This window comes from Mirounga leonina, unplaced genomic scaffold (genome assembly GCF_011800145.1).
Source record: "Mirounga leonina isolate KUSES-001 unplaced genomic scaffold, KU_Mleo_1.0 Mir_178, whole genome shotgun sequence".
Classification (NCBI taxonomy): domain Eukaryota; kingdom Metazoa; phylum Chordata; class Mammalia; order Carnivora; family Phocidae; genus Mirounga; species Mirounga leonina.
The window spans coordinates 23,529,883-23,539,798 of record NW_023270464.1 but is presented as its reverse complement, the minus strand read 5'-3'; the positions used below and the strand labels follow the sequence as shown (position 1 = coordinate 23,539,798).

Here is a 9,916-nt window from a genome sequence, read left to right as displayed (position 1 = left end):
CGGCGACGGGTTTCCCTGTCGGCATGCTGAAGGACTTGCATTGAAACCAGGGCGTGAGCACACCTGCAATGTTACCTCCTCAACTCCTGATGCCTCCGAATGGGGGGTGAGATACTCACAATGCAAAAGCATAGTCCTCCTAAGACCGGAGGGACTCCCCTTTTGACCCAGAACTGAGAACAGCGATGGCCCTGAGCAGATGGGAAGCTGCACAGTTCAAGGGAAAGAGCAGTGGAGGGGAGCCGTGCCAGGCCGTCGAGTCCATGCGGGACACACAGGTAACCGAGAATGACCGAGGAATGCCGAGAGGCCAGAACCAGGCCAAGTGAGGAGCACAGGACGAGAAAGCAAAGAGGCTGCAAGGAAAAACATGACAAAATGTAAACAGCCCCAAATAATACTTTATTGAAATAGAGTCTACATGTGGGAGAAACACTGGGTTTGGTGCAGACGACAAAGAGGGATTTGGAAAACAGAGCTGAGGAATCACTTGAAGATACCACAGAGCTAAAAGGAAAATATATAAGAGAGGTTAAGAAATATGGCAGATAGGGGCGCCTGTGTGGCTCATTTGGTTGAGCAACTCTCAGTTTTGGCTCAGGTCATGGTCGCAGGGTCCTGAGATCAAGCCCTGTGTCAGGCTCTGCACTCGGGGGAACCTGCTTGAGATTCTGTCTCCCTCTGCCCCTCCCCCACTGGAGTGTTTTCTCTCTCTCAAATAAATATGGAAAATCCTAAAAGAAAAAAAAAAAAAGAAATATGGCAGATAGCCTTGGAAGCATTGACATAATGTTTAGTAGCACTTTTAGGAGAGACTAGTGAGTAGGGAAGAGGAAACCATCAAAAGGATAGTGGGTGCGGTTCTTCAGAAATGAAGAAAGATATGTATGAGTCCTTGGAATGAAAGTGCTCAGCAAGTTCCAAGAAAGGGATGTTTAAAAAAATCCTCCCCTACATATATTGCAAAAAAAACCTTAAAAATCAACCAGAAAGAGACTCCAAAAGGAAAGACCACCAAAATGACAGCAGACATCTCGTTAGTATCAATAGATAACCTGGAGTCCCTGAAATAATACAATCAGACTTTGAGAACATAACTGCGAACTCTGGATCTGGTGTTAGCTATGCTCCGATTCAGAGTGAGGGAGAAATGGCATTCCAAACATGCAAAGGCTTAAGAGTTTGCAGTGTACAAAACTTCAGTGGAAGAACAAAGGTATTCTTCAAAAAAAAAAAATCCAGGGTGCATAAACCAATGGTGGGTAGACCTAATAAGTATTGGCTATAAGCTATAATATAGCTTTAAAAGAGGCAAGAATGAATATTCCAGATAGCAATAATGTTAGGTATTACTCCTGGGGTCCTTGTTCAGAAGAAATAAAAGCACACCTCATGATTCATATGCACAAAGAAATGGATGACGATGTTCACTGGAGCGTTATGTGGTGTGGTGAAAAGCTGGAAACAAAACCTGTCAGAAAGGGCAATGCATAGTGGCACCTGACTGGCTCAGTTGGTAGAGCATAGGACTATTGATCTTGGGGTTGTGGGTTCAGGCCCCACATCGGGCACAGAGCTTATTTAAATTAAAAAAAAAATTTTTTTAAAGGAATGCACAGGGACGCCCGGATGGCTCAGTCAGTTAAGCATCTGCCGCCTTCAGCTCAGGTCATGATCCCAGGATCTTGGGATCAAGCCTCACATCAGGCTCCCTGCTCAGTGTGGAGCCTGCTGCTCCCCCTGCTTGTGCGCTCACACGCTCTCTCTCTCTCTCTGACAAATAATAAATAAAAAAGGGAATTTGTAAAGAAAATACTGCCCATTCATATAATGAAATACTAGAAAGTAGTTTAAAGGAATGAGCTAAACATTCATGTGCATTGACAGGGATAAATCTCAAAAGCATTGCTAAAGGAAAAGAAAGTTACAGGGGTGCCTGGCTGGCTCAGTCGGTAAAGCATGCAACTCTTGATCTCAGGGTTGCAAGTTTGAGTCCCATGTTAGGTGTAGAGATGACAAATTAAAAAAAAAAAGTTAGAGTGATACATACTTATGACAAAATACTCCAAAACAAGTACTATAAGGACAGTCTTTTCAACAAATGGTGTTGAAAGAAGTTCTACTAGGGGTAAAATGCTATCAAACAGCATCGCCCACTACAGAAAAATCGATTGAAAAGAGTCAATGTGGCAAGCTAAATTATTAAGAAACGGCGACAGCCACCCACCTTCAGCAACCAGCACCCTGATCAGTCAGCAGCCATCAAGGATGCAAGATCCTCCACCAGCAAAAACATTACAACTCACTGAAAGCTCAGATGATGATTGGCAGTTCTTTGGCAATAAAGTATTTTTAAATTAAGGTACACTGTTTTCTTTCTTTCTTTTTTTTTTTTTTAAGATTTTATTTATTTATTTGAGAGAGAGAGAATGAGAGACAGAGAGCACGACAGGGAGGAGGGTCAGAGGGGGAAGCAGACTCCCTGCCGAGCAGGGAGCCCGATGCGGGACTCGATCCCGGGACTCCAGGATTATGACCCGAGCCGAAGGCAGTCGCTTAACCAACTGAGCCACCCAGGCGCCCTAAGGTACACTGTTTTCTTAAAGACCATGCTACTGCACACTTAATATACGACAGTATATGTGTAAACATAACTTATATACACTGGGAAACCAGAAGTTTCATTTGACCCGCTTTATTGTGATATTCCCTTTATTGTCGTGGTCTGGAACTGAACCCGCAATATCTTCGAGTTATGCCTGTAATCTCAAATGGCTTAGGGGAAAAAGTTACTGTACTTCCAACTTTTAAGTTTCTGATTGTTTAAAAATATATATTGAGTTAAGGGCCCCTGGGTGGCTCAGTCGGTTAAGTGTCCTACTCTCAGTTTTGGCTCGGGTCATGATCTCATGGGTTGTGAGACTGAGCCCGGCCTCAGGCTCCCCTCTCATTGGGGAGTCCGCTTAGATATGCTCTCCCTCTGCCCCTTCTCCTGCTTGTGCTCTCTCTCTCTCAAATAAAATCTTAATTTTTTTTTTTAAGATTTTATTTATTTATTTGACAGAGAGAGACACAGTGAGAGAAGGAACACAAGCAGGGGGAGTGGGAGAGGGAGAAGCAGGCTTCCCGCGGAGCAGGGAGCCCAATGTGGGGCTCGATCCCAGGACCCCGGGACCACGACCCGAGCTGAAGGCAGACGCTCAACAACTGAGCCACCCAGGCGCCCCTCTCAAATAAAATCTTAAAAAAAAAAACTTGAAAAAAAATTTTAAAGGCCTAATAGTGTGGCAAAAAGGGGAACTATGGTCCTGATTCTGTCACTGTTCCACCTGTTTGACCATTAACAAGTCTCACCTCCCTGAGCTTCATGTTTTGTCTCTGTAAAATGAGAACAATAGCCCGGCCCTGCGCTACTGCCTTGTCTGGTTATTATACAGAACAGATGAAGTAACTAACACCTGTGAAGAGGTTTTTTTGTACAACATCAAGCGCCCTGTGTGACAATTTACCCCTGCATTCTGTAAGTAACAGGATTTTCATTAAATGTCCTGAAACCTTAATTTTAAGCCACTTAAAAGCTACAGATATAGGGGCGCCTGGGTGGCTCAGATGGTTAAGCGTCTGCCTTCGGCTCAGGTCATGATCCCGGGGTCCTGGGATCGAGTCCCGCATCAGGCTCCCTGCTAGGCGGGGAGCCTGCTTCTCCCTCTGCCTCTGCCTCTCCCTCTCTGACTCTCATGAATAAATAAAACATTTTTAAAAAAAAAGCTGCAGGGCGCCTGGGTGGCTCAGTTGGTTAAGCGACTGCCTTCGGCTCAGGTCATGATCCTGGAGTCCCTGGATCGAGTCCCGCATCGGGCTCCCTGCTCGGCGGGCAGTCTGCTTCTCCCTCTGACCCTCCTGACCCTCCCCCCTCTCATGCTCTCTCTCTGTCTCTCTCTAATAAATAAATAAATAAAATCTTTAAAAATAAATAAATAAATAAAAAAGTTTAAAAAAGCTGCAGATATACATATTTTATTTGATATTAAATAGATATATATAAACTGCAGGTTTATCATATATACATTTATTAGGAGTACAATAATAAATATACTATCTGTTAATATATAAAGTATATTACTATGCTATTAAATTATTGATTTATTAACATTCATATATAAGTATATATGTAAATATATGTATTCAAGTGTAAGGAATAAAGTTTTTATTTTTATTATTTTTTTAATATTTTATTTATTTATTTGACACAGAGAGAGAGAGAGAGAGCACAAGCAGGGGAAGTGTCAGGCAGAGGGAGAAGCAGGCTTCCCGCCGAGCGGGGAGCCTGATGCGGGGCTCGACCCCAGGACCTGGGATCATGACCTGAGCCGAAGGCAGACGCTTAACTGACTGAGCCACCCAGGCGCCCCCGGATTAAAGTTTTTATTTTTATTTTTATTTATTTTATTTATTTATTTATTTTTTAGCAGACTCCCTGCCGAGCAGGGAGCCCGATGCGGGACTCGATCCCGGGACTCCAAGATCATGACCTGAGCCGAAGGCAGTCGCTCAACCAACTGAGCCACCCAGGCGCCCCCGGATTAAAGTTTTTAAAAGTCCTGTAATCCTACCTCCCCGCAAATAATTTATTAAACTAAAACCAAAATTCTCCAAAACATACCGCATCCTGGCCAGCCTTAAGAGGACTACACTGAACTTTGAACTTTGCTGATCCATTTACCTGGGACTATCCTGAAACTCGTTTCCTTTTAAAGTCGCCTTCTTGCGGCCCTTCACCATTTTTTCCTGCAGAAACTGCGCCGGGGCCTTCTTTGGGTAAATAACCACCGTGGTCTAGCACGAAAAGGCCTTTGACTTAATTTCCCCGCCAATAAGCCTCAGCGGCTCGGCGGCGACCAGAAATCCGTCACCTGCAGACCCCTGCGCACGGACGCCACCTAGCGGCCGGCCGCTTCTCCCAGGCCCCGCCCACCACAGGCCTCCGGGGGCGGGGCCGCCCCGCGGCCACTTCCGAAGGCGCCCGGAAGTTCTTGTCACTTAGCAAGCAAAGGACCCGGCGGCGTGATAGGGCTGAGATCTGGGGTGGCCTGGGGACGGCGACGAGTTTTCGGGGCGGTCTGGGGTGAGGGACGCGCAGTACCCCCACCGGCCCTGTCCTGTTGTTGCTGGTATGCAGGTGGCATTCCTTTCCAAAACATCTGTCATCCCGTCCAACTTTCTTAAAGAGGAAGACTACCATTTCTTGAACACCTATGTGTCAGGCTCCGTCTGAGACGGGACCTAGTCTAACCCTAGTAATTACACAGCCTATTTCACTGATAAGGAAGCCAGGCTCGGGGCGGGGGCCGGGGGGGTGGGTCCGAGGCCCTCAACGTGAGCGACCTGTCCCTGGGGGCACGCAGTCGGTACCCCGCCCTGCCGAAGGGCAGGTATCCCGCCTCCTGCTCCCCATTTGGGAGGCTGAGGAAGGAGCAGCAAGAACTTAAAGCTTTACCCAAAATGCTTTATTTTTCCATAATGACTTATGAACTAGTGTTTCCAGAAGCCCGAGTCCCCGAGGGGCCAGAGTTCACTCATACAGAATAGCAAACAGACCCAAGGCCTGGAGAAAGGGCAGTAAGTGCATTAGGATTGGACGGGCTGCATCTGATTTCCACAATCCAGGGCTCAGCTTAGTCGGCAGGACACATTCAGAGTGAGAAGAGACAAGTATTTTTTGGCCTCTCGTATCTGGGCTGAACCAGTCAGGAAGGAGATGGAGAGGCAAGGAAAGGCTGGAATAGGAATCCTTTCTGGCCTGGGCCAAGGCTGGAGTCTGGGCCCCTGATGGTTCCAAGCACTGCTCAGAGTGTCAGCCCCCGCTCCTTAAACAGCTGCTTTAGAGCCTCTTCCAGCTGTCGGTTTGTTCCCTGAAGCCCCTTCACCACTTGTGCTGCCCACTCGAAGTATTCCTGGACTCTATGTTCAGACCATCCTGCATGAGAATGGACAGAAAACTGCTCACATGGCATCCAGGACAGCATTGTATTTTGCCCACTTCTGCCCACTTCCTGGAGGGCGTGGTGCAGGGCCACGAGATGTTCCCGATGGGATTTGTCCTGAAAACGTCCCCTTGGCCCAGTTACTGCACTTCTACGGTGTGAAAGATCAGAGTGGTCTAGTAGGATTAGCCGGGGGAATCAACAAGAAGGCCGAGGCTCTTTTTTTTTTTCCATTGGAACTGACCAACCTGTGCCTCCAGAAGGAGGACATCCCTCCCCTTTCCCTCAGAGCAGGTGGCGGGGGGGGGGGCGCGTACCCTCTGGGGTGCAGCGATTCAGGTCCCTCAGATTGTACAGCTTGTCTGCCAGCTTCACCAGTTTAGCCCTGGGACTGCTGTGGGGTGCCTGCTCCACCTGCAGCCGCTTTCTCTCCAGCTTGGGCAGAGTCTTGTCATCTGTTACTTCCTCCACCAGACGCCGCACCTGAGCGCCAAAGTGCAGCTCCACCTCATCCAAGGTGGTGTCTGTGTCCTCCACTGTGTCATGGAGCAGGGCTGCCTGGGGACAGGCTTCCACTTAGCCCTGTGACTCCAGGCAAGGGGTGCCCAGGGCCGAATGCGGTCCCTGATCCCCACCCTAGCCTCCTAGGAGAGAACGAGGGGAGTTACCTGTAACACCACAATGTCAGTGATTCCCGCCTCATGGGTCAGGATCCGAGCCACACCTGACGGGGCAAAGCAGGAAGTCAGACCTGAGGGAGTCCCAGGCTGCGTGCTGCGGATTTGGCAGAGCCAGATGTGGCCTCTCACTAGCCGGATGGCCTTCACTCTCTTTGGGTGTCAACTGTGCAGAGGAACAATCATGCCTACCGCCCCGGGTTGTTGTGAGACTTAACACACGGAAAGTGCCCGGCACAAAGCCTGGTACAGAGTAGGTGCTCAATGCGGCGTAGGCCCTCCGCCCGCGTCCCCTTCCCGGTCCCCACCCCCTAGACACCGCTGCGGTCGCTCCCCGGGCGGTGCGCCCACCGATAGGGTGGTTGATGTAGGGGGTCCCTTCGGGGTCCTTTCGCCGCTGCAGTCGGTGCTTGCGAGCCGCGAAGTCCGCAGCCTCCACCAGCTGCGCGGCCTCGGAGCCCATTGCGCGGGTGGGGCGGGCGACTGATGTCCCGGGAGCCCCTGGAGCACAGATGGAGCGTCCGTAGCGCCCCCTGGCTCCGCGGAGGCCAGTGACTGCGGAGTCTGGCGCACGCAGGTTTCTCTGGAGCCGACGTCCGGGCGCAGACGGCAACTGGTGTGGGCAGCTGTCCTCAGCATCGCAGCCCCTGGTTCAGACGCTCTGCTGGGGGTGCAAGAAGGACATGGCCTGCCTCCCTGGGAACCCACAATCTCGGGGAAGGAGGAAGACAATGTTCTCACAGTGTGCTGGATTCAGGGCAGGAAGACACAGGGGACCATGGTACTTTGGAGGAAGGGCAATTCACCTAGCCTCCCGGGGTCAAAGACAACCTCTTCCAGGAGGATCCTCTCCTCCCATGAAAAGACAATCTTCAATGTCAATGCTCTGAAAATTCTCAAAGTGTTCCAAAAATGGTTTTCCCTGCAGGGAGGGACTGGTTGGAATGGGCATGGGAGCCTCCCCTTTGGGCCCAGAAGACCCTACGGCCTGACCTTCTGGAATTTGGAGCTTACACTAGAAGCCTGCCTAATTGCTTCAGGTTTAGACTCCCAGGCAGCAGTGATGTTTCTGCAAGAACTGTCTTCTTTGTTCTCAGGTGCTGCATTTCTTTCTTGTACCATAAGTGTTCCTGCTTCAGTCCCCAGACACCTGCTGTGGGCCCCTCAGATGATAACTGTTGTCGTGGTGTTCTGGGAGCATGGCACTGTAAGGTCTCCATAGACTAGATAACAACACTACTGGCTGGTGGCCTTGGGCCTTCTAGAGAAATCCCCTGTCTCAGCAGATGGCATCTATGAGATTTAAGCGGTAAGAGAGACCTGGAGACCCTGGAAGAGCTTTTCCTGTGAACTGGTTTGCAAAGTATAGTACTCCAATCAGACTGATAGCTCTTATGTTTTGGCTGGTAGCTGGGGCAGACAAGGGCTCAAGGGAAAAGTTAATGGAAGGACTTGCCCTTGTTTTTCAGCTAGTCTTAGTGGTTGCCATGATTCAGAAGTTAGGGAGGAAAGCTCCAAACGCTGTTACTGAGGTCCCTGGGGCCTGGAATGGAACGACCAGAATTCCCAGGGCTTACACAGCAGCCTGGAAATTGAGAGTGGGTAGAGAGAAATAAACCTGGCTCTAAATGCTTGTCTGTTCTTCAGCCTAATGCCTCAACTTCTCTCTCATGCCTTTCTGCCCTCTAGTCTGCTGAACCTTTTCCCCTTCAGCTCAGAAAACCTTGGGCAGCTGGGAGACACAGTCCCCACGTTTTCCAACAGAAGATAGAAACTTGGTCACTTTCATCTCTTTCCAGAGGTCTGTGATAGAAGCTTCAGGTTTGTGTTACTGGCGCCCAGAGGCCGTGCGGTTTTGATTATTTCCCTCCTGTCTGCAGCCATGGCTTAGAAAGAGAGATGTTGGGGTTCCTAAGACCAGCGCTGAGGTGGAGGTGACCTCTCATGGGCTTTCAGAGGAGGCTGGGCCTTTTGCTGACTGGCCTGACCGTGGGGCGGCTGCTGCTCTTCAGCTGGGTGCCGCTTGCTCAGCCGACCTCTCTCTCAGGTACACCTCCTCTGCGCGCACCCCTCTTCAGGCCCCTGCAATCACTGCAGGGTATGAGCTGCTCTGGGCAGCCGGTGGGGGCGGGGAAGGGAGCCTGCCCTTTTAGTAATGGCTGATCATTTTCACTCTCCAGAAGGGTTGGAGTTGGGTGTGGGCAGGCCATTCTTGCCTGTCTCCAGCCCCTTTGCTCCTCCCTTCAGCACTGGCCCACCACCCCGACTTGTGCCAGACCACCTGGGACGCTGATGGCCGCTACTACCCCGGTTTTTTCTGTCCTCGGCTCTCTGATACCCCGGAGGAAGCCTACTGCTGCCGCCTGCAGGCTGCAGGGGGCTCCTGCTGCACCCGGGCTGAATTTGAGGCCTTGCACCAGGTCAACCTGTCCGCCCTTCCGCCCCCACCCATCCTCAGGTGAGAACTCCAAGCCCCAGAGCCACTGGGACACTGGCAAGGTGTTCCAGCATCCGGAGTTCTGTTTTTAAATTCTGGGGCGCGAGGCTTGTAACATACAGACGAGGGGAGGGGCCGACTTCAAACAGAAAATCGCGTGAATACATAATGACAGTTATGAGAAAGGAAGCTCAGGGGGCTGTGTAAGCGGGTAACAGGGAGCCATTGCATGCAATGTGGGGCTGGGGTGAGGTGGGACGGGTGTCAGACTGAGAGGATCTTGGAGTGGATTACAGCCATTATAGTCGGGGTTTTCAAAACTGAATCTGTCCATGGATGGCTTCATGGCACCTGTGAGCCCCCTGAATTTCTATTTATGAATTCTACATTTATCCGGGGAGAGGGGTGTCCCGAGCTTTCTCGGGACCCTCAGCGGCTCTGTAACCGACAGGCTGCAGCAGGAGGCGCGCGGCTGGGGCCAGCACCCTAATACTCTCCCCTCTCCTACAGGGGCCGGGGCCCGCTCCTAGCCCTGGGCCTCTATACCCTGCTGCTCGTGGCCCTGATGACCGCCGACCTCGTACACTTCTGCCGCGGTCGGGGTGGTGGCCGGCGCCGGGGCCCCTGCCGGCCTCCCTCTGGGTCCTCCGCCGCGCGCCCCCTGCAGGTCCCGGTGGGAACAGACTAGGCGCGCCCACGGCCTGTCTGCACCGCGGACCCGAGCCCCGCCCACCAGAGCCCCGCCCACCGGCGCGCTCTCGCCTTGGCCCCGCCCCTCCCCTGCCTCCGCCTCTGACGCAAGACCGGGGTGGGGCGGA

At 51.3% G+C, this 9,916-nt stretch overlaps 2 protein-coding genes across 3 annotated transcripts; one reads left to right on the top strand and one right to left on the bottom strand.

Moving 5' to 3' along the window:
* Positions 1 to 5,485: 5,485 nt before the first annotated feature.
* On the bottom strand, positions 5,486 to 7,156 carry HDDC3 (HD domain containing 3). Of its 2 annotated transcripts, none has more exons than XR_004682685.1 (4): positions 6,880 to 7,156; positions 6,653 to 6,708; positions 6,302 to 6,542; positions 5,486 to 5,977 (listed from the first exon to the last, which is right to left on the bottom strand). XR_004682685.1 is itself a non-coding variant. In XM_035024354.1 (4 exons), exons 1-4 carry the CDS (start codon positions 7,122 to 7,124, stop codon positions 5,847 to 5,849), a joined length of 540 nt encoding a protein of 179 aa, XP_034880245.1. In that variant the 5' UTR covers positions 7,125 to 7,149; the 3' UTR covers positions 5,486 to 5,846. The 2 variants fall into 2 exon arrangements, 1 of the variants encoding a protein (XP_034880245.1); XM_035024354.1 differs by having other exon boundaries at positions 7,013 to 7,149.
* A 1,449-nt stretch (positions 7,157 to 8,605) lies between these two features.
* Positions 8,606 to 9,868, top strand: LOC118023164 (protein shisa-like-1). The gene is made up of 3 exons (XM_035024326.1): positions 8,606 to 8,708; positions 8,909 to 9,119; positions 9,609 to 9,868. Exons 1-3 carry the CDS (start codon positions 8,606 to 8,608, stop codon positions 9,784 to 9,786), a joined length of 492 nt encoding a protein of 163 aa, XP_034880217.1. The 3' UTR covers positions 9,787 to 9,868.
* The last annotated feature ends 48 nt before the right edge of the window (positions 9,869 to 9,916 follow it).